Raw genomic sequence first — 24,375 nt, forward strand, 5'->3', positions numbered from 1 at the left:
ACTTGAGAATGAAATAAAAACCACACTTAACATTCTCATTCTCCATAAGTAGCTTTCTACATCCAAAGAGACATTTTTATTATATGCCTTTGAAATGAATCCATGTCTGCCCTATGTATCTAGGTATACTTTGGCCAACCTCAACTACTGATCAGCATTGCCTCATAAAACAATAGAGAGTACAAAATGGTCTCAGAGAAGGGTAAGGTGAGGTTGAGGTGGGGAGGTTTATTTAGTTTTTTTCAATTTCTTACTTCCTAAAGCTTCTGGGACTCGAGATTTCACTACGTGAGACAATTTCTGATATCATAACAGGACACTGACCACTGAATGTCTCACTATTACTGAGGGTCAGCTGAGAGAGCTGTAGTAACAATCACACTCATCAGAACAATCTAAGCGCAGACCTTATGCACCAGCTAAAGAACACCCTGACAGATACAATATAAGCTAAGAAAATTAAACACGGCTGTGACAACTGTCTGCAGGACCAGACTTTGGACACTACGAAATCCACACAGTCCACACAGTCCATTCAGCAAGAGAACTGCTTAAATATCAAGGACTGAAAGTTAATACTAAAAATTTAAAACTGCAGCTAGTGGTTTCATTGTGAGTTTGTCTTAGCACCACTAGGCTTTCCTATCTCCTTTTCTAAAGAACTCAAGAAAGCATAGTTTGAGACTTGATACTTCATGAAAGGAATATTAAGGCATCTTACTAAAAACTAGCCAGAGACATCCAGTAGAATACCACAAAAAAGCAAAGGTGAATGAAATAATAGACAAATAACAGCCAACACCAATATAACCCGAAGATGGAGAGGTTCCACAAATTATTAATTTGGTTAATAATAAGAAGGGTATTTCCTCTTAAAAACAGAAATAGAGCAAAAACAATAAAATGAGATAACTAAGAAAGAAGAGATAAACAGTTGGGAGATAACAGAGAGAAAAAGTGCAAAGTAGAAAAAGATAGACATCTATATAATCTGTATTATCAAGTTTACTGGTATTTCCTAAAGCCTCTACTACTGGACTTTCAGAATTTTAAGAATTTCAGTTTTCACTAAAGTTAGAATCTGGTCTTCATAGTTAGGTACAAAAGCTAAATAATATTCCCCCACTGCTTACACACCAAAAAGGAAACAAAAATCTAAAGACTATATCCACAAAAATACCCTCTTTTTCTTATGGTAGTCTTCATGGATTCTTCAGTCTGATTCACAGTTCTGAATACTCAGAGTAGGTAATACTTCAACTTCTGGTTCACTCAGTGTTATTTATTTTGCTTCTATTGTGTTTCTCTGTAAACAAGCCTGAAAAAAACTAATGAGATTGCCAGTTAGAGCACTTAGGGGATAATAAAATTGCTTGTTAGATTAAAATAATTAGAGAAGGATAAAGAAAATAAGATTATATTAATCACACTCTACACAAGTCTATCTAATATATGCGAATCTAACCTTTGAGGAACAGAGTCCTCAAAAAAACTACTTACAGCTCTGTGATAGGCAAAAAAATATCAACTATCAACTAAAACAATCAAGCTTAATGAAAATCTGTAAAAATAACTGCTGTCTGTACTGTAACTTATTAGATATTGGATACAGCCACTCTTCAGCAATTTTTGCACATTAAGAGGAATATTAAATAATGAATACTGTGCACAGACTTTCCTCTTCACAGAGCTCTCAAACAAAAAGTCTTCACTGCAGTTTCTACAAAACATTCAGCATGACCAAGCCCTGGGGTATTTAACTAAAGAAGGTACTCTAATGCTTAACTAAGCCTGGCTTGCACAAGTTTTTCTTAACTCTAATATACTGCTTCTTCAATTTTATGTTAAAATAGAGTGAGATGTTTTCAAAGGAGACAGATTTCCCCTAGATCGGAAACAAATATAAAATGTAAATCCAACTAAACTCATTGGTTCTTTTCATTCAGCTCTCTTCTACATTTACCAATAAAGCTTACTTTCCTTTTGAGTATTCTAAAACTTTCACAGGAGAAAGGAGGAAAATGCACTGACCTCTTTTAGGTCAGTAAAGTCCATAAGGTTAATAAGTCCACAAGACTTACAAGTGTGTGCATATAGTATGAATACACATCTGGCTACGTATGCGCAGCCTACAAACATAATCTCTTTGCAATATCTGTACAAATATATTACTTTCTTTTCAAAGGTGTCTTTTTATGTGTTTTTATTCATTCTTCTTTGTACCTTAAGATTATATAATGATTGCTAAATTATACTAACTAAAATACAGTATGATGGTTAAGTTCTCCAAGCTACAACAAACTTTATTAAGATTAAAAAAGCTAGCTTCTTTCATATGCAGTAAATGTTCGGCTTTTTTTAGTTTGAACTGAATCCATTGCTTATCCAGTATCTAAAATAAAGGATTTATCTGTGTTGATTTACTTTTGGTCTCATAATGTTCAGAGTAGTCTTTTTTTAAATAATACTTCAGCAATTATGCCTTCATAGCCTATGAACAAAGACCAAGTTTTGTATATAAACAAAAAAAAATAAGAAATCCAAAAAGGTTAGTGCTCAAGAGATCTGAATCTATTTGTCATAACATTTTTAGAAATACTTTAAGCAATATACACTTCATTATTAAATATTACAAAGTATATTTCAAAAATCAATTGAAAAGCTAAATTATTATTTATAATAATATACTTTCCCTAGTTCAATTCTACTACATTAGAACTACATGAAGCACTATTACTTAAAAAAAAAATACAATCCAAACCTGCAGTCTGTTAAAGTAATAATTTTTTTAAATCTCTCAATCAAAAAACCCAAACTAAAACACAAGTATCCACACATAAACAAATAAAAAATCTTTTAAAAGGCCAGGTAGATATTTACCTTGTCAGGCAGAACAGTATTTACAACTTCTTCATTTATTAACATTAATAGCTAACACAAACGTCTAACTAAAAATGTAACATATACTGCTTTCAAAGCCAAGCAAGCAGTTAAAGTTGATCAAATCACAAGTTGTTCCCATCCCACAAATGTCACATTCTTTGCAGAAAGGAAAGATTTTAAGCAAATGTCACCTTGTTGAAATTCTGAAAACATTAACAACATGCAAGACAAAATGTCCAGCAGCTAAGAAACTACAGCTTGGTATTTCTTAGTTTGAGCCCCAATGAACTGAATCAGAATTATAAATAAATCATTTTTAGCTCTGTTTCATTCTCTTCCTCATCTTGTGCTCCTCAAAAATGAAAAGTGTTATATACCGTAGCAGCTGTTACCAGTTGTTCACTTCAGTATTTCAAAAATTGGTAGAGGTCATTGTCAAAACTAGTATATTTGACTGAATTTTTTTTGCCATTCCTTCCACTTTAAAATGAAGCCACCAAATCTACAATGATAGAACATAAAAAAAAAACCCAAACAGTTTTCTCATGGAACCTAACAGTCCTTGAATGCTCTCTGTACCCACTCTCATTCCTCAGAAAATGTCAGCTTACTGTTTCCTTGTCTAACACTAAACACAAATGTTCAGATGTACTGATTTTCACTTTTTAAACCCATCCCTCCTCCCCTAGGGAACATACTGCATCATAAATTACTTCAAAGTCACATTAAACATTGAACAGATAAGAACACAGCTAGTGATGGACTATAATTCTAATCATGCACTTACTAAAGAAAACAGGAACCGCTAAAGAGCAGAGTATCTTCAAGGATACTACATTATGCCCGGGGTGTGTATTCAACTAGTTTTCGTCTTTCAGTGCAACTAGTTTCTATCATAACTCAAAAAAATTCACAGAATTGCTATAGTTCAGCAACACTGGAACAATACTTTTTTTGGACTACATTCATATAGCATTTTCTGTGCATCTTATACTGACTGAAAAAAAAAAGAAACAACCAAGTTAATACAGTCCTCTTAGGGAAACAGAGTCAGAGAGCAGTGCAAAAGGATCTGAGGAAAATCAGTTCCTCTTGATAGAAAACTAGGCTTTAGAAAACAGGGTAAAATATTCTGAAAAGTCTGTGGTACATTCTGGGATAGACAACCAAAAGGCACTTATGGAGAACTGCATGAAAAAGAGGCATACAGGAAAAAATGAGAAACTGTGCCTATAGCCTCCACTACACAAAGTAGTTCTGGCTACAGAAGACAGCTCTCAGAGGGCATGGATTCCAGTGGAATGAGGTTGAGGTAGGCTAGAGGAGGGAACCTGTGGGTTGGCAGAGGGATGGAATCATTGGAGACCAAAAGGTAGATACAGAAGAAGTCACAAGTACTGTTTGAAACAAAGACTTACAGAAATGGAAGGAGAAAGCAGGGGACAAGATAGGAAACATGCAGATAAGAACTATGAGGAAAGAGAACAGAGGGTGACAAGAGGAAAACAGGTAACTACGCCTGACAGCATAATGAAATTTGGAGTAGGTGAGAAGTTGAAAGGCTGAGAAAACAAAGGTAGTAAAATCAAAGCACAATTTCATAAGTAATTTGCAAATAAGAAAGCTTATGGGAAACAGGGATATTTAGAGAAGAATTAAAGATACCCTGGAAATGTTGGCTAATGAATATGAATCAAATGGGTTCAGAGATGCTTTGCTGAGAGCAATCTTCAGTAGTGAGGTTCTTGGCTATAGGAAACAGGGGAGAAACTAGGAATTCAGAAGGTTCCCAAATGAAGACAGAAACTGCCTTCACTTGTAATTCAAAATCTGAAATAGAGTTGTTAAGATTCATGAAAGAGCCAACTTAGATAAGATTTCTTAAATACATCAACTATAATTTATTCTAATGTGTTCTCTATCCAATAAACCCAAGATGTTTTATTCCTTCCAGGGCTTTTTCTGTTTTACATGCATAAGGATTCAAAAATAGTATTATTCAAAATTTAACCTCCAATAAATTTAAATAATATGGCAAATAAATCACAAATTAAACTAATGGATGATGAAGTATCAGATTTGGTTTAGGGTCCATTTGAAGTAACAGAATTCTTCACAGTGGTCATGAATAAAGCATTTAATTTTGCCCCATACCAAGAAAGCTTTTATGACCCTGGGTATATATTACAAAGGCTAGTTCTTTTTTTCTTTTTTCCTTTTATTTTAACTGCAGCCAATAGCAAAATCCCAATAACTTCTACATGAAACATGACTTCTCATATATTGACCATGTATTGATATATTTCCACATCCATGTTGTAATGACATTTCTAGAGTCTGTACACTTTTAGAATAATACATCACATCACAACTCCACCGCTTCTACTTCTTCCATCCTTAAGCTCACTTTATTCTCCACTTTCATGGACAATCTGGTTTACCTGTTTTCATCCATTCTGTTCATCATCATCTGTTTTTCAGTTCTGCTATCCCCAATGACAATATTCCTTTGCCCTATGATATTTTTCCATGCCTACATTCTTAAGCCACTCCAGGTCTGTGGCTATGCCCTTAGGCCTATAGTTTCTAAGCCATCATTTCCTTGATTCTGTGTCTGAGTCTTGAAATCCCCTCAGGAGGTTTGAACACATCACGTCCCTTAAATTTAACAAAATACCTGAAAATATTGCCTCTAATTCTAAATACAATAAATTCAGGAAAAAAAAAATGAAATTCTATTTCTTATGAAAGTCAAGCCAAGGTCAAGCAACTTGATAAGAACACAGCCACGCCACCAGAAGTTTCATAAATCTGTAGGCCTTTGCTAGAACCTTAGCCAGCTTTACTGAGTGCCAAGATATTCATCTGTACCTAGAAGTGTTCTCCTCTCCAACCTGTTCACATCTGTTTAGTATTGAATATACTTCTGCAGTCTGGATAAAAGAAACTATTTCCTGCATGTCTCTGTAATTGCTATGAGAAAAGCCAGAACCAAATTCTCTGTTTCATTTAAAAAACCAAACAAAAAAACTCCAAACAAACAAACAAAAAAAACACAAATAAAAAACAAACAAAAAACACAAAAAAACCCACAAAACCCAAACAGCAAACATTTTAATCTGTCATAACTTTTCAACTGCATCGAGGATCAAAACATAAATATGAAAACAAAAACCCCAAACACAGGATCAATTTCTTGTCGGGACTGAAAAGGCTTTTGTGGGATATTTGGCTTTTTTGCTTTGGGTTTAGGGTTTGTTTTGGTTGTTGTTTAATTTTGATTTGCTATACATTTTTGCAAATCACAAATGCAGCCTTCTACTTACATTTTCTATATAAAAAAAGTCTGGAATTCACACACACACAGAGTACAGAAATTTAATACTATGGAGTGAAACTTGGCTTAGAGGACAAATGCTTTCTTGAATATGAGGTATGTTCAAAGTCTCAAAGAAAATAGTAAAAAAAAATAATAACTATTCAGCCTAAAGTACTTGAATTAAACCTAGAGTAGAGATGGTTTCAGAGATATCATGGCATAACAGCAGGTGAAGCTATCACTTGCCATAGTCCAATATTTACTGAGGCATCTATTTGAATCTAGCAGCTTTATGCTATAAATAATCAGAAACAAGTCTTCAGTGGGTATTTCCTAGCAGACCAGAGGCATCATACGCACTCACACATTCAAGCAAGATCCACAAGCCACTCTTAAACTTGAAAAGCCATTTCAATTTCATTTGAAATATTTCATACATTCCCAATTGAGTCACTCCTCCTTCTCCTCCTGATAGACTGATTTTAGTGGACACTAATTACATTCTAAAGATAATTTGAGTTCAATCGCATCTTAATCCTCACAAACACATTTAAGTATATATCTAGCCATGGGTCACAAGGTCAAAGATTATAACTGTTAGGCTTCAAACACCCTAGTAAAGACCAGGGTTTGGGTGGAGTGGACAGGGTAGAGGGATGAAGAGAAGGTATAGATTTTTTTACATGCAAGACTGTATTTGGCATTAGCTGATGTTTTTATGTTTCTTCAACATCAAATTTGAGCAAAGTACATCTTTTGGTAACTGGCTGATTTTAAACTCTGTTTTTCCCCTAGATACCGTTGTCTATGAATGTGTCTACATTTCTTGCCTATGATCAGCCCACAATAAGTTACTGTGGAGTACATCATGAACTGCTTACTCACAAGCCCTATGACTCGAATAACCAGGAAGAAACAGTGGAAACACACCTAGAAACTGATCTGGATCTGAGCACAATAACAACAGCAGCACGAATCAAGGAACATAGTCAACAGTTGGCTTAAACGGGGGGTTTTTTGATGTCTTTTTTTTTTTTCCTGTAGCAGAGGCTGCAACCAAATTCTATGTAACATTATGGACAGAAGTGAGAAGACATAATATTATGGATTCTAGGATCCCTGTTCAAATTAAAAATGAATCAGAAAGATTAATTGTTTCAAGTCTACAATTTGTAATTAGTTAAGTTGTGCAGTATTTTTTTGACTCCAGATTATGACCCTTAAAATGAACCTTTTTCAAAACTCATCCTACCTACCTGTATAAACTGTACAGATGTAATGTATTTTTCATATTGTAAACTTGCCAAGAACAGCTGGTATGTACAGTATCATAATTTAATTACATCTTACTTTACAAGTTTCAGTTTCTAAAGTTTCCAATTAACAAAAGTTATTTCTTGTGTTATTAAGTTACTCTGTTTTGTAGGGATCATTTTGTTACTGCTTTTGTGCCCAGAAAACTTTAATCTAAAATTCTGTCCTTTGCAGAATATGCACCATTTTTACTGTGTTTAATGTGTAGAATTTTATCTACTGGTTCCAGAAGTAATGCATTAACCAAAATGAGGGTTTAACTATTCAGACTTCTAAGATATTCTTGAAATACATAGCCAAGTTTTGTTATAAATAAAAATTTAAAAAAAAAAATAACAATTCTACTCAGACTTACCTGTTGCCTTGAAATACAGCCTGAGTCCTAAATCAGAAAATTGTATTGAGAAACACATATATTTTAACAACAAATTTTATATATACAAGTGTTAGTCAACACTGGTGATGTTTTATAAAGTCTCACTGTTCTGCGAGATAATATAGATAAGAGACTTCAATAGGCAGCTGTCTTTACAAAATCCACTGGGACAAAACAGTCTGCCAAATCAGGCATTCGTATTTCTACTTGAAGACAACTGGGCTCAAAACCTACTCTGTCAAAGGTGACTATGGACAGAAATGGCAACAGAAAAAAAGCTCTTTCAGTTATACTAGCCCTAGAATGTAAAACATTACCCAAAAGTAAGAAATCTCTACTTTACTGGAAAATATGGTAATTTGGACCAAATGTTAAAGGTTAATAGCCCTTTCACATTATATCAAATTAAGAAAAAAAAATCCAAACCTTTAAATTAAAAATAAATGTAGTATTAAGTCTTTAAAAATTACTACATTGCTTATTTGTCTACCATTTAATATCTGGATTGCAACATTCCTCTATCCCATTTTTCAGTTTTAAATCTTCCAGTTTTCTCAATACTGTATGAGAATAACTTTTATAATAATTCCCTTATGTTGTAATCATAAAAGATTACAGAAATCAGAAACACATGATATGATCATGCTGGCTCGGTGAAACATAAGAGGAAATATAAGCCTTCCAAAATATAGCAGAAAAAAGTTTCATACAGTGAAGCAATTTTTTTATAATAAAGAGAAATTATATAACCACAAATCTATTTTTCTGAATGTTTATCCCACCATATTTTCATGTAGCTTCAAAGCAGAAGACTGAAATTTAAAATTACAGTTCAGCTGTTTGTAAAAAATATAAATCAAATATAATGAAAAATGGTTTCAAAATATTGTTAACAAATAATCTGCATTCACTATCTTTTAAGTGGAAACAAAGTGTCAAAATAGAATACATTGTATTGGTTATTTATTTAGCATCTTAGATTTTGTAACATATTTTGCATAAATTATTTGCTATTCAAAACATAATTTGTCTTTTTAAGACTTATCTTAAACCTACAAACTTCAGTTTCTTATTTCTTTCCTACATGGGTTCATGAATTTCTGGTCATCTTCTACAATGCTGGAATTTTACTATGCATAGTCTGAAAATACATTTTCTAATTATAAAATGAAACAAAAATGCAGGTGTCATTCTGTAGTCAAGTGACTCTTTTACTTCAGGAACAAATTAACTGCTTCACTTCAAAGTTGTTTTTAAGTTTTACTATTTAGGCATTCTGGCCATAATAGGCCTCAGCTGTTAGTTGACCAAATACTACCCTCCTAAAAGATTATCTTGACCCACTGCTCTCAAATATTTATGATGCATGAACGTGGCACAGATACAGTTGCTCAAAGTCCACAAATGTTCAAAGGCTCTATGTACTTTATGCATCTCCAAGAAATTTATGGAGAACTATATGACATGAATATTTACTATGTTAGACATTCTAATGAACTTAGGCTAAGGAACTTGATAAAATATTTTCCTATGCCAAGAGATACAAAATCCTTTTGACCTACTTAGTTAAACAAGCACAACTGAGTATACATGCACATAAACAAAAACATTTCTCCTTTTGTTTCTTTTCCTTGATAATGAAGCATACAATATTCAATGTAGTTTTTCTTGGATCTCTCCTGGAATACTTGCAGTTTCACACCAGTATATCAACAGATAAGTGGTAGAACACAGCAGGGTCACAGAAGTAGCAGCAATTCCATACCTCACAGGTCTGTCACACTATCACAATCAACTGCCTGGGCACTTGTAGTGCCAGGCTCTTTGTAATCCCAGTGGGCCACTTCTTTGCCGTGAAAGACAGATACAACCTCCCAGGGCGCAAAGGGGCAGTGGAACACACGGCTACTCCACATCAAGAGAGGTAAAATGTACTTTTGTATACATGTAACTTGATACCATCTTTTTAACAGACTACATCAACCTGAAATCGTCTATTCAACAACATGAATGTCTTCAGGAAAACTAGATGGCAGGTAAGCACCTTCCCTAAAAAAAAAAAATCATGAAAAAAAAACCTAGGTTAAGCTAAGCCAAAAAAGGACTCACTCCGAACAGCCTATGTTAGCATACATACACCTGCTCTTCAACAGATTGTCACCAGTTATCTACTGAATCAGTGCACAGAAATAGTAAATGCTCTAGTTACACAGACAAAACAAAAAAGTATCATCTAATAATAGCAACAAGAAAGTAGCTTGAGCATATAGGTTCAGATGTTTATTTACAGAGTGTCACTTTCATGTACCATTTCCCTTTGCACTACAATCTATAAAAAAGACAGCCAACCATAAACCAGGTAGCCAACAGCACCAACCTGAGTGAGGGAGCCCTGGCACAGGCTGCCCAGGGAGGGTGTGGACGCTCCTTCTCTGGAGGTTTTCAAAACCCGCCTGGATGCATTCCTGTGTGACCTGATCTAGGTGGATCTGCTTTGGCAGGGGGGGCTGGACTAGATGATCTCTAAAGGTCCCTTCCAACCCCTACCATTCTATGATTCTATGATTCAATCTCAGTCTTACAGTTGACACCACCATACCCTGGTAGATCACTTTATCAGGAAAAAGCTGCAAGAATTCATTATACTTGCAAAATGCAAATTGACATAGAGTATAACCTCTATCAATAAAAACCCTAGACACTTTAAAAAATACATCTATCTGCAAGCAACAATTCACATCATCCATCAGTGGATCATGGTTCTATTTGCAGTGCTGAGACACTCATTAGGAAATTGAGCACAAGTATCTGAATAAAGGTCTTACCTAAAGAAAAAGGTATATAAGAAGATTAATGAGTAATCTGAAAAATTGCTGCATATATCTCAAGACAGTTTACAAAAAAAAAACAAACACCAAAATAATATCTACACAAGAAAGCAAAAAACTATTTCAATTAAAAAAGGTGATTAAAAAATTGCTGTTCAAGGCATCATAGACACTATACACAGAGGAAAAAATATGTACACAGTTCTCAGAGATACTCTTCAAATATCAGACTTCTTGTCGCAATATACAACAAACAAAAAATGTACCAGCCTCAGAAGTTGTTTAGTAGCTTGCTTTACTGCCAGCCACTCCATGTCTCCCCTTCTCTTTCAAGACACTTTTTCTCTCTCACTGTTGTTTCCAATCCTCAGCTTAGACAAAGAACAGAAATTAGGTACAACAGTAATTAGTGGACGGTAAAAAAAAAAAAAAAAAACAACCTGTAAGGGCAACACCACTGACTAGAAAAAGAAACCAAACAGGACATCAGTATGAATGGAACTGTAATAAATTCTGGAAATTGCTTTATTAGGAATCTAGGTACTCAAAGATGTTTAAAGTAAACAAATTGCATGATCACGTATAGTGTCAAATACAGACACAATTACAGCTGTAAGGAGTTCCCAATTGGTCTAGCAGAAATAGTCTACTGAACAGGTGGAGAAACAACCGTTCAACTCATGTTCCCTAGCCTGATACTCCTCTCTTGAGGAAGTATCCTTTCTTTTGCTCCAGCTTTTTGCATGGGTCTCAGGGGTCTGGAATTCCTGAAGGCAAATCTTACCAGAAAAGTCATAAATATCTGTAAATGAATACAATAGTGGTTTTACTTGGTCAGATCAAAGGTACATCTAGGAATGATAATCTGTTGTTGGAATTTTGCCCAGCCAGCAACAAAGCACCATGACAGTCTCTTGTTCACTGTCCCACATCCAGTCCTACCCTCCTTAGGATGGCAGCGAGACAGGAGGAAAAAAAGATAACCAAGGATGCTGTGGATCAAGACAAGGGCAGGGAGGGCTTGCTGCCAATTATAGTTCCAGGCAAAACAGATTCCAGTACTTGACTTACAAACAAAAGTAAGGAAAGTTTATTCTACTACCTACAAGAAACAGGAGAGAATACAAAGCAAAAAGACAATAGGATGATTGATAAAAATACAACCAGCACTTTAAGATCTCCCTCTCCCCATCCCTCCTTTCTTCCCCAGGCCCAGCTCATTGCTTCAGTATCTCTACCTCCTCCCTCCTTCAACGGCTCAGCAGGGCAGGGAATGGGGGATGTGGTCAGTCTTTCACATATGGGCTCTGCCGCTTCTCTCTCCTCAGATGAGGACGACTGTTGGCGTTCTTCCCCTGCTCCGATATGGGGTCCCTCCCCTGGGACACAGTCCTTAATGAACTTCTCTGGTGTGGGTTGTTTCCAGCAGCTGCGGCTTCTGCCAATACGGGATCCCTCTCACAGGACTTGGCCTCTTCTGGGCATAACTTTAATGTGCTTCTTTGGCAAGGGTTCTTCCCCACAGTTACAGCTTCTGTGAATATGGGGTCCCTCACACAGGACACGGCCTCCTCTGGACATAGTCACTGCCCCTGGCACAGGGTCTTTAGTAAAGAGAATCACTGCCCCTAATGTGGGGTCTTTACGAAGTGCAAACAAATCTGTTTCACCACTCCTCTCCACAGGATGCAGGAGAGTCTCTACTCCAGCACACTTCCTCCTCTCTTCCCTCACTGACCTTCAGGTAGCATGGTCGTTTCTCTCTCTCCCAACTCCCTGCACCACCACCAGCCAGAAAAGAAGGAAGGAAAAGAAGGAACAGGTAAAACCCTCCTCTTTCTGATGCTTCTTAAAAAGTGATTGTGGAGGTGCCTAATTGGCTCAGCCCCAGAAATGGGTCTGGCTCAGAGCTGGGGAGAGTTTTGAGCAACTTCTTACAGGAGCCATCTTTACAGCCCCTTCCCCCTTACCAGAAATGGCTTCATGTCAAACCATGACACCTGCCTTGAACAGCAGATGAAAGATGAAACCTAAAGAACTGAAGAGCAAGTACACAGCACTATTTCCCAAAAATCATAGAATCATTTTGTCTGGAGAGACCTTTAAGATCAAGTCCAGCTTCTGTCCCAGCCCTATCAACCACTAGACCCATTTCCCTAAGTGCAACATCCACCCATCTCCAGGGACATGAACTCCAGCACCTCCCTGGGCAGCCCATTCCAATGCCTGACAACTCTTCCAGTAAAGAAGTTCTTCCTCATATCCAGTCTGAACCTCCCCTGGCACATCTTCAGGCCGTTTCCTCTTGTTCTATTGCTTGTCACTAGGGAGAACAGACTGACCCTGCCTCTCTACAAATTCCTTTCAGATAGTTCTAGAGAGCTGTAAGGTCTCCCCTGAGTCTTCTTTTCTCCAGGCTAAACAGTCCCAGATCCCTCAGCCATTCCTCATATGAGATGTGCTCCAAATCCTTTACTAGTTTGGTAGCCCTTTGGACACAATATTCAAGGTGCCACCTCACCAAAGCTGAGTACAGGGGAAGTACCTCGCTGCCGAGTACCTCCCTGCTTCTGCTGACAATACTGTTTCTGATCCAGGCCAGGATGCCATTGGCCTTCTTGGCTACCTGGGCACACTGTTGACACGTATTCAGCTGCTGTCAACACTGTCAGGTCCTTCTCTGCCTGGCAGCTTTCCAGCCACTTCTTCCCAAGCCTGTAGTGCTGCTGGGAGTTGTTGTGGCCCAAGTGCATGACCTGGCAGTTGGCCTTATTGAAACTCATGGAATTGGCCTTGGCCTAGCGATCTAGCCTATACAGATCTCTGTAGATCTTCCCTATGTTCACACAGATTGACACTTCCACTCAGCTTAGTGTTACTTTGCAGATGTCATCTGAAAAGTGTCCCTAAACTCTCCAACAATTTGTAGGTCAGGGACTTAGAGGGACAAATGCAGTGTCATAATAGTCCCTCTTTGAATGTGTACATGGCTTCTTTGAAGCCATATAGATTTGTAACATTCACAAGTCCTGAAGAAAGTAAGTTTACGTTGACAAAAAAGCTGCCTCTTTTTTCTAGTAGAAATGAGTGATAACAGTAACACTTTCCACTTCCACTTGTGACACAGAAATATGATTATCATGTAATTAATAGTGACAAGTAGCTTGAATAACATCCGTCCAGTCATCTGAAGTATAGTCATGATCTGAAATCAAGTAGATTTGACTATCAAATTTCCCCTGGGGTGAAGTAGAGTGGTAAGATGTCAAATCTTAAAATCAAGATCCAGCTCACCAGCTTTACCAAATCCATCATAACAGTAAACAAAAAAATAACCTCTTTCTCGCAGAATACTGCAAAATTCTTTTCAACATAGGAAGACACAGATGAACCTCACATCACATACAAGTTCAACTATATTATTGATTTAAAATCAGATGTTCACTAAGTTCTGACAAAGAATCTAACATTTAAGTGAATTAATAGATCCATTATAAAGTAACAAGGCCAAATTCCATTTTCTTCCTCTACCTAATTATAGAATCTGATTAATTTTAAAGTTTCAGAATAAATCAATGTGCACATTATCAGAGTTCCTGATTAATGTTATTTTAATGAACACCTAAGGAATTAACATTTTGCTACTAGAACCTTGCCAAGAATTTTTATGTTAAACTGAAGTGCAGTGTGTACAACTGTGAAAATCCCACATGGCATAGAGCTTATCTACTACTTTATCAACAACAATTTTATATGTAAATAACTCATTCTTAAAACTGTCTCTTTAGATCGTTAACTGCAAAAGAGCACCTGCTGTGCAGCAGCAAATGAGTCTGCAATATGGAATTCATTATACCCAGTCCTGTTACATTAAAGCTCTAATACATTCGTAACAGTGGACATTTCAAAGCAACACCACTATAGACAAGCCACATGTAACAATGTACCATCGAGCACTAATTAAAGCTGCATTAATATGGAATTCTTTGGTTTAACATTAAAGTTTGATGATTGTCTTATTAATTGCCTTAGGTCAACTGATGTAAACAGGATGGATAGTACTGTAATAAACACCAAAGGAATTAAAAATTGTAGTTATAAAAGAATATGGGTTTTCCAGCTTTCATGGAGTACCTTTAACTTTATATTCCACAAGAAATAAACTTTTAATGAGGATGCAATTCAGCAATTTTTCTATCTACAATCTAATCACATAATGATTTCACCAATGAAATGTATTTCCAAGTCAAATAATTTAAACATTGCATATACCAATTCCATGCTTCTCAGAGAACATAAGCTCATCAACTAGGGATGAGGATACTCATTAAAAGAAAATGATGTGTCCCTCCAGCACAGTGCACTTCAATAATTTCAGTAGTTTTATACAAAAGCATGTCATAAATGAGGCATGGAAAGCCACTGACTGAACCATTCATATTGAATATATTTTATTGACATTTATTCTTTCAAAGAAAATAATGAAACTGATTTCTTTTTCTAGTAATGATGATGCATCTCCATTTTATGTCTTGCTGTTGGTAAATTTCTTTTTAAAGAATCTGTAAACTCACACAATTAGTCTAAACTTCACTATCCAATAGCCTTATTTCCATTTTCAGGAAAGGAAAAAAAATAGCTACCAATGGCATATGTGAATATGCAAATAAGATTCATGAAGAGGATTTTTTTTCTTCTCTTCTGCTTTTGCATTATCTAGACAGTTCATATTTCTTCTCCTTACCCTTCTGCAACTTGCCGCTTTCTCTGAGTTCTAACTGTCAAAAATTGAGAATGCCCCAAATAAAAAACAAATATTCAGGCTGAGTTTCTGGAGGGGAAAAAACGAAAAAGTGTTAAATGTCTTTCAGATATCCATCTCCAGAGCTGGTTTGCTGCCTAAGAAGTACATGCTAAAGGTTGTCTGACTCAGGCACCTTTTCTTTACCACTAGATCTTGCAAATATAAACTCATAAATATGCTAATGGTGTAACATGTCAATAAAAAGCAACTTTTTTTTTCATTCTAACTCTATACAAGGTGGCAGTGGTTTTGGGTTTCGGGTTTTTTTAATCTCTTTGCACCCTAAAGTCTTGAGTACATGTGATTAATAGACATTAGCATAAACTGTTCCAATTCCACTTCATCAAGTGTTTACAACATCAACTTCAAAAGCAGAACTGGAAGATGTTAACATGATATGTTCCCGATCTCAAAGAAAATCAGCCTTACTATTAAAACCATCATATTTGTCATTGCCATCTTGAAAAATGCCATACAAGTTACTACTGACAGAAAGTCTCATGGTGTTTGAAGAGATGAAAGTAAGATATTTTCCAAAATTTAAGCTTTCAGAAAGACACAGCTTATGAAGACGACCAGCATATTTTTTCAATAACTCTTTTTTAAACTATATCCTTAAATAGGAATGGAGTTAGCAAACCTGATTTGGAATGAGAATTATTAACATCTCCTTTTTTAAATTGTTAGAATTTACAAGATTGGTAAAGCATGATTCATACTCCCTGGTTTAAATATATTCATTTCAATGTTGTTTTTTTCCTGAAGCTTTCTTCCATTTCTTTATTTCTTTGAAATAAAGACTTGACTCTACAAAGAATCTCTCTGAAGATACCTGAATCCCAAACAGGCATAAAGATCTGTCTCTGTTCTGCATTGCAGGATCAATCTCATGGTTTAAATTTAAAATGACAACTCAAATGTAAATTGCAGCCAGTCTCTTCTCCCACATTCACAAGCTTTAATATTTGTTCATTCTTTCCTTTCCTACTTGCATCCATTTTGTCTCAGGATTTTAACTTTCACCTTTTCTTTAGCAAAGAAATTAAGAAACCCACTGAAAATAAGAATTGATTACAGATCATTTATACTGCTAAATTATATTCTAAGGTTCTTTCATGTAACATCCAAATATTCTTAGAAAAATAATAAATTGATATGTGCTTCCAGAAATAAGCATTAACAGTGCGTTAATGTCCTACTGTAAATTTCTGTGGTTTAAGTTTTCCTCCTACAAAATTTGGAGGAGTAGAAATTTATGCAGTGGCATTGCTAAAATCACAAAAATACAATAGTCACTGCAATATAAACACTGACATTGTTAGCTAAAACTTGGAGTGATTTAAATGCAGACATAATTCAACATGACTCCTGAGAGAAGGTGTAAAGAAAGGAGATATACATATCATGGATGCAACTAAGTTATGGTGTAGGAACAAAGATATATTCCCAAAATTACACAGTTCTAGAACAGAAGATCTTTAATGCTGGTTTTTAAAAGGAGGAACAGGCTAACAAGACACTAAAGAAGATAGGAGATGAGAAGGATTAAATTTAAAGCCTGGACTGAATGCACAGAGGCAAACAACCTGATCATGAAAAAGGCTTCTGCCTTCCTCCCAAATGAAAAATGTTTTATTTCCATTTTCTATAGTACTAAATTTCTTCTGTATATCTGAGTAATTACTTAGACAGTATGCAAATTATTAAGAGGAGTAAAAAAGCTGGCCTTATATACATCAACTAAAAGGAGTAACTGACCATAGAGAAAAAGAAGACCCACATATGCAAACATTTAAATCTCAATTCACTAGCTGCTCTGGGAGGCAAACAAATAACTCTGCATTACAGTCTCAATCAAGTCCTTTTATGTTAAAAATAACTTATCACTTATGTCCTAAGAGTTCTTTAGGGAAATCAAGGGAAGGAGAAAAGTAAATCAAAGACAGAATTACTTAAAAATAAATACATAAATAATAATATACGTAAAGGCATAAAAAATTAAGTCCATTACATGGGCAATGAGGACATACAACACAGCCTGCCAAAAGCAGAGGTCTGCTATGCTTTAATATTTTTTCCATTAACACTATAATTTTCATGTTCCTAAATTATAAAGGTAATCTTAGAAAATAAGTCAAATATAAGCAAGCATTAAAAATGGAAAATCTTTAACATATAGATATTGTAGCATCAACGGGTGAACTAAGCTGAAATAGTATGAGTTCCTTTCTAAGTTTACCATCTCATTGAAAAGAAAAATACGCAAACTAGCAAATAAGAATAAGGCAAAATATGCTAACTACCAATAAGAACCCCTGAGATTCTTAGAGTTGTTTCTCAGGCAAATTCAGGATCTCCACTGAAGCTGTCCAAAAATGAATCAGAATTTAATTGAAAAACAACTCATCCTACACCACAAACTTATAGAAACACATCTCACTAGGACAAAAAAAAAAAATCTATCTATACAGAAGAAGAAATAGATGAGTAAAATGAAAAAATAAAGGAAACAGTAAAAGAAGCTGATGTAAACAGACCAAAATGATTCAAAACACTAAAATGAAGGACTTGATAAAACCATCTAACTTGTCCTTAAGGTAACAGATTAAGATGAGCAAGTAAACAAGATTTAATGAAAATAAGGCAGCACAAATCAAGCTGCTTAATCATATTGTTGGTCACAGATCAGGTTTAATCCCCTGAGGTAGGCAAGTAGATGACATCCAGATTCAACAAGTTGTCTACTTGATCTGCCATGGCAGTAAAAATAGGTGAAAAATGTGTTATATCAGGACAGGACAGTAACACTATATCTACATTTATTTATGTATTCATTTATTTATGAATGTATATATCTATAAAGACAATATTACATGAACTGAGGTTATCTTTTCAGCATGAATACTTCATTTCATTTCGACATGTCAAGGTAGGTCCATTACTTTCCTTCTAACAAAAAGGGCTCTCAAAGGCATTAGTTGGTTTTAAAAATGCATTTTTTTCCCTTTAGCAAAAGCACACTAAAAACTATAAAATACACTTCTCCCAAAATCCTTATAAAAATAAGAGCTTTGCAATCACAGCCATACTTGACGTAAGGATAATGAATCATTTTTTGTCGGCTGATAAAACTTATAAATCTTTTCTGATTTTTTGGGTGGATAGCAGCAACAGGGGAATTGTTGAAGGAGAAGATTATACATTACATTTGCCTGTGGCTAATAAGGCCTCCTACAAGGAGAAACAACACACTCTGAATAATCACATGCAATTTTAAGCCAAAAGACACATCCAGGGTCTAGTCTTGGTCAGAAACTTTTGCCAGTATAAAATGCTGATAATAAATGTGTGAGGAAAACAGGATGAATTCACACTATTTTCTATTTCTTTTACTAATTTGTTTAGTCTAAATAGTAGGTCAAATTGCAATTTCTTCTTTCTGATTTGCAGAAATGCTTCATTCTTGCAGCATGAATGTCAATAGAAAAAGAAATTAGAGGTCAAACTGTACAGAGAGACTGTCAACGTTCAACATCTTCATCAATGACCTGAGGGGACAGAGTGTACCCTCAGTAAATTCCCTGATGACACCAAACTGGGAGGACTGGCTGATTCCCCAGAGGGTGTGCTGCCATTCAGTGGGATCTCGACCATCTCGAGAGTTGGGCAGAGAGGAACCTCATGAGGTTCAACAAGGACAAGTGCAGCGTCCTGAACATGAGTAGGAACAACCCCATGCACCAGTACAGGCTGGGGATTGACCTGCTAGAGAGCAACTCTGCAGAGAGAGACCTGGGAGTGCTGGTTGATAATAAACTAATCATGAGCCAGCAATGTGCCCTCATGGCCAAGAAGTCCAATGGCATCCTGGGATGCATCAAGAAGAGTGTGGCCAGCAGGTTGAGGGAGGTTCTTCTCCCCCTCTACTCTGCCCTGGTGAGGCCTCATCTGGAGTCCTGTGTCCAGTTGTAGGCTCCTCAGCTCAAGAGGGACAGGGAACTGTTGGAGAGAGTCCCACACAGGGCCACCAAGATGATCAGGAACATCATTCTCATGAGGAAAGGCTGTGGGAACTGGAGCTTTTTAAGAGGAGACTGCAGGGGGATCTCATTAAGATTTACAAATATATAAATGATGGATGACAGGAGATTAGGGCATCACTTTTTTCTTTTGTATCTAGTGACAAGGGGTAATGGAAAGAAGCTGAAACATTAAAAGTTCCACTTAAGGAAAAACTATTTTATTGTGAAGGTGATAGAGCACTGCAACAGGCTGCCCAGGGATGGTGTGGACTCTGCTTCCTTCGAGGTCTTCAAGACCCGCCTGCATGTGTTCCTGTATGACCTGATCTAGGTGAACCTACTTCTGCAGGGGTGGTTGGACTAGACGATCTCTAAAAGTTCCTTCCAATCCCTACCATTCTATGAATGTCAAAATATCAAAACAACGTCATAATTCCAATAAAAAAAAGAGATATAATCAGGACTGTATTTTAACATAAATATCAAGTGTATTTTACAAAGAATGTTTATAAGACAATACAATAAACACTACAGGCAACAACAAAATCACAGCATGAAATATTCAACACAGCCCACACATTTAAAAAAATTAATAAAACCCCTTTAGCCCACCCTTAATTTTAACAGATGCTACACAGCCATCCTTTTTTATCCACACTGCTGAACTTAATTTTTTTAAACAACACGGTATTCTGGGTCCACTATTGTCAGTTAATATTCCACCTTTATAAGGTTTGACATTTTAAAGCAGTGGGACATTTGCACTTCTACAGATGGTAGTCAGGAGTCAGCAATGTAGATGAGAATGAGTGGTTTATATAGCACAGTTTGACATCAGCAATAGCCACAACACACTAGCTAATCTCTTAATTAAATTGTCACCTGCAGCTTTCTGAGATATTTCATACACTTGAAAGAACATTTGATGAAAGGGTAACTCCTTCCTTCTCACATGGAAAAAAACAACTCAGTGATTGAAGAGTTTAAATTTTATATGTCACTGAGAAGTGGCCATTAGGACTCTCCCAGAGACAGTCCTCCCTCTTGACTAGAACCTTTCCACCTTCTCCTTATAAGAATCCAAAGCATGCTAAACCAAAGCATTACTGCAATGCAGTTCTGAAAGAGTGAAAAAACTATCCTGCTTGATTACAAAAAAAAAAAAAACAACTAAAAATCAAAGTGTCAGTCAGCCAATCCCTCCCTTGCTCATCACATACCCTTCCTTACCTACAAGCATCTTCTCAGTCTAAGAATTCTCAGTGGGGTTTTTTTGTGATGCAAAAAATTAAATAATCTCCCTTATGATCCACAGAAATATTACCTTCCTTCTCTGAAGTCTCCTCCAAGACATACCAGTCTCTAGTTTAGGAAACTCAAGAAATTTCTCTTAGCTGAACATGTTCAGCTGTCCCTAAAGAAAGTGCATTCTCCCTTCCTTCCAGAAAGCTCCATCTGAACAAGAGCCACAGAAGCCAAGGAAAATAATCGATCTTTCTTCCTATCTCTGAGCCAAAATAAAACATACAGTAACATTCAAAAAAGAGTAAACAATCAAATAACAAAAATTACACTATGAATTGCATCAGCTCAGAACATCAAATGTCATAGTTTATATCACAGTTCATCATAACTTTAATTTTTCCTCTTTGTAGTTTTAGGAACTCCAGGCAATTTTCTAGGTAGTGTTATGTATTACTTCAGCACAAGCTAACAAGATATCGTGTGAGAATTCATTAGCAGCTGGTCAAGTAAACAGCCCTTCAATCAATTTTTTTTCTTTACTGTTAGCAACTCTAATTTCAATTTTTGCAGCAAAAAACAAAAAAGTGCTTTAAATTGTGAAATATATCACCTAAAATACAGTTGATAGTATGTTTTTAGATTCTCAAGCTTTTTGTGAAAAAGTCTGTTCAACACATAATGAAGTCATTCTTCCTTTATAACCACCAAATCTGAATATGGGGGGAAAAAAAAAAACCCAGACAAAAAAATATCCACACAGAAAAAAACAAGAAACAACCCTGCTTAAACTAGATAAACAAACTACAATCTATTCCAGAATAAATGCATTGGTTTGTACCTAAAGCTCCAGTAAAAATTCTGGAAGAATTGCAGAGCTCTCTGATATCTTCAAATTACATGATTTCTGCCCAATAAACAGCAAATATACACTCCAGGTTGCTCATATTCCAGTGAAACATCAAGTTACTATAAAAGAACCTTTCAGCTGACAACAGGAATCACATCTTCAACATACCCAACACAGGGACTCTGCTTTAGTTTTCATAGTGTTGTTTTTGCAAATGTGATTTTATGAACAGCTTTTCTACAAGAAATCTACCTGACTTTTCAGAAGTTCATGAAGAGGGTAGCTCTGCAATTAGTCACACAAAATTGCGGCATCACCCTCACAAATTTTCTGCTCATTTGGACATATTGATTTTCAGAGAACAGGAACAGCTTTTTCTTTCATATGATTGTAGCAGAAGCACGTTCAATCACTAAAACTATGTTTACTATAGCTTTCTGTTTATTAGAACAGAAAGATTATAAAGTTGAACACAGTAAATATGTGAGAAAGAAAGTTCAGATGGCCAAGTGACTCAAAACATATGAAAATGGTAATCTCCCCCTCATCTGTATCCTTACACAGTGGATAGCTTACTCCTTTCTTGCCTTCTAATCCAAGACCTTGCAGCAGCTTCCTGGCTTGCAACAATCTTAGAAAGCCTGCTCTACAACTTTGGAAAAATTTCCTTACTCCAATTTCAGATGAGCCTTGGCTGGAGATCAACTCCCTATGGATGTTTAAACCTGGGGCAGCCTCACAAATTCCATGCCACACTCCAGGCAGTTTCTTCCTGTGTGCACATCCTGTAAGGCAGGAGAAATCGCCAGGATGTAGCTTTTAAAATAGCTCAGTCTGAAGTGCATACAGAATACACTGAGAGCATAAAGATGTCACAACACAACCATGAATGGCCTATCAAGCTGTCTGTTTCCCTGCTAACTGGTCAGGCAAACTTTCATCTGTCTGAGAAAATGTTACGTAAATGATTTCTCTAACCAGAGTCAAAACAAAGGTGATATTCCCTCTTATATAGAAGCATTAAGAACACTGATATTGACATTTCTTAAATCATTAGTCATCAAAATAATTACTATTAAAAGTATGTACAAAAAATAATCATAGAATCATAGAATGGTAGGGGTTGGAAGGGACCTTTAGAGATCATCTAGTCCAACCCCCCCGCAGAAGCAGGTTCACCTAGATCAGGTCATACAGGAATACATCCAGGTGGGTCTTGAAGACTTCCAGAGAAGGAGAGTCCACATTCTTCCTGGGCAGCCTGTTCCACTGCTCTATCACCCTCACAGTAAAATAGTTTTTTATTATGTTTAAGTGGAACTTTTCATATTCCAGCTTCTTTCCATTACCCCTGTCACTAAATACAAAAGAAAAAAGTGATGCTCCAACCTGCTGACATCCAACATTTAGATGTTTGTAAATATTAATGAAATCCCCCTACAGTCTCCTCTTAAACAGCCCTAGATCTCACAGCCTTTCCTCATAACAGTGATGTTCCTGATCATCTTGATGGCCCTGTGCTGGACTCTCTCCAGCAGTTCTCTGTCCCTCTTGAGCTGGGAAGCCCACAACTGGACACGGGACTCCAGATGAGGCCTCACCAGGGCAGAGCAGAGGGGGAGCAGAACCTCCCTTGACCTGCTGGCCACACTCTTCTTGATGCATCCCAGGATGCCATTGGCCTTCTTGGCCATGAGGGCACATTGCTGGCTCATGATTAGTTTATTATCAACCAGCACTCCCAGGTCTCTCTCTGCAGAGTTGCTCTCTAGCAGGTCAATCCCCAGCCTGTACTGGTGGATGAGGTTGTTCCTACCCATGTGCAGGGCCATGAGATTCCTCTCCACTCAACTATAAAGTTCGTCGAGATCTTGCTGAATGGCAGCAAAGCCTTCTGCAAGATTTGTATTGGCCTGAGGTAAAGTATTAAATATTAGGTTGCTAAAATTTGTACACTGTACAGCAAAATTTCAATCTTCTGTTTCTTGAAATCAAGTGGACTTCATTATGAAAACACCTTCCCCTCAGTGAGAAACACCATGTATCAAGTTACATCTATTTTACTACTCCCCTTTTAACTACTAGCTAGATATTCTGTTAAAGAACTAGATGTACTTAACAACACATGTTTTGAAAATTCATGCTAATTTTATCCTGAAAATTATTATTATGCTTCTTATCCTGAAGATTTTTAGGAATTGAACATTTAAAAATTTCCTGCAGTTTCTTCCTCATTATCAAAGTTACAGGAGTTGATCTATAAATTCTCTAGTTTTAAGATAACTTTTGCTTTTCCATTACTTCCAAATACTCATTCCTCACTACTTTTTACTATCTAAGCCAATGGTTCAGAAACTCCTTTCTCAGATAATCTTTAACTTCTTTCTGCCACATTTTTCACTTTGTCTTATTAACTGTATTATGCACTTATTCTCAGCTATTTCCATCAAGCCTGAAACAGGGTGAAAAAAATCATAGCATTTTTGAGCTGCTGTCCCTTATTTAGAAAGGTCTTTCCTTCTTAGTTCCTCTTATAAATAATAGATTAGTAGAAATATCTTGCTTTATATAACTTCTACTGGTTTTAACACTTTCTGTGCCACAGTTTATTTGCTGTTCTATTTTATTTTTCAGTCACTAAAAAGCTCCTGGTGTAGGCAAGTTGGTCTCTTTCTGTGCTTTCCACTTGTCCAGAACTTTGCTTTTCTGCTTTAAATAGTATCTACTCTCTATCTTC

At 36.2% G+C, this 24,375-nt stretch overlaps 2 protein-coding genes across 2 annotated transcripts in view; one reads left to right on the forward strand and one right to left on the reverse strand.

Annotated features, from left to right (window-relative positions):
• Positions 1-7,207, forward strand: part of LRRTM3 (leucine rich repeat transmembrane neuronal 3) — a 77,361-nt gene extending 70,154 nt beyond the window's left edge. Inside the window, exon 2 of the mRNA XM_062001588.1 lies at positions 6,998-7,207. Within this exon, the coding sequence (XP_061857572.1) occupies positions 6,998-7,207 (210 nt within the window). The remainder of the gene's footprint in view (positions 1-6,997) is intronic.
• Positions 1-24,375, reverse strand: part of CTNNA3 (catenin alpha 3) — a 493,584-nt gene that overhangs the window by 340,370 nt on the left and 128,839 nt on the right. The window lies entirely within an intron of this gene.

This window comes from Colius striatus, chromosome 8 (assembly GCF_028858725.1).
Source record: "Colius striatus isolate bColStr4 chromosome 8, bColStr4.1.hap1, whole genome shotgun sequence".
Taxonomy (NCBI): domain Eukaryota; kingdom Metazoa; phylum Chordata; class Aves; order Coliiformes; family Coliidae; genus Colius; species Colius striatus.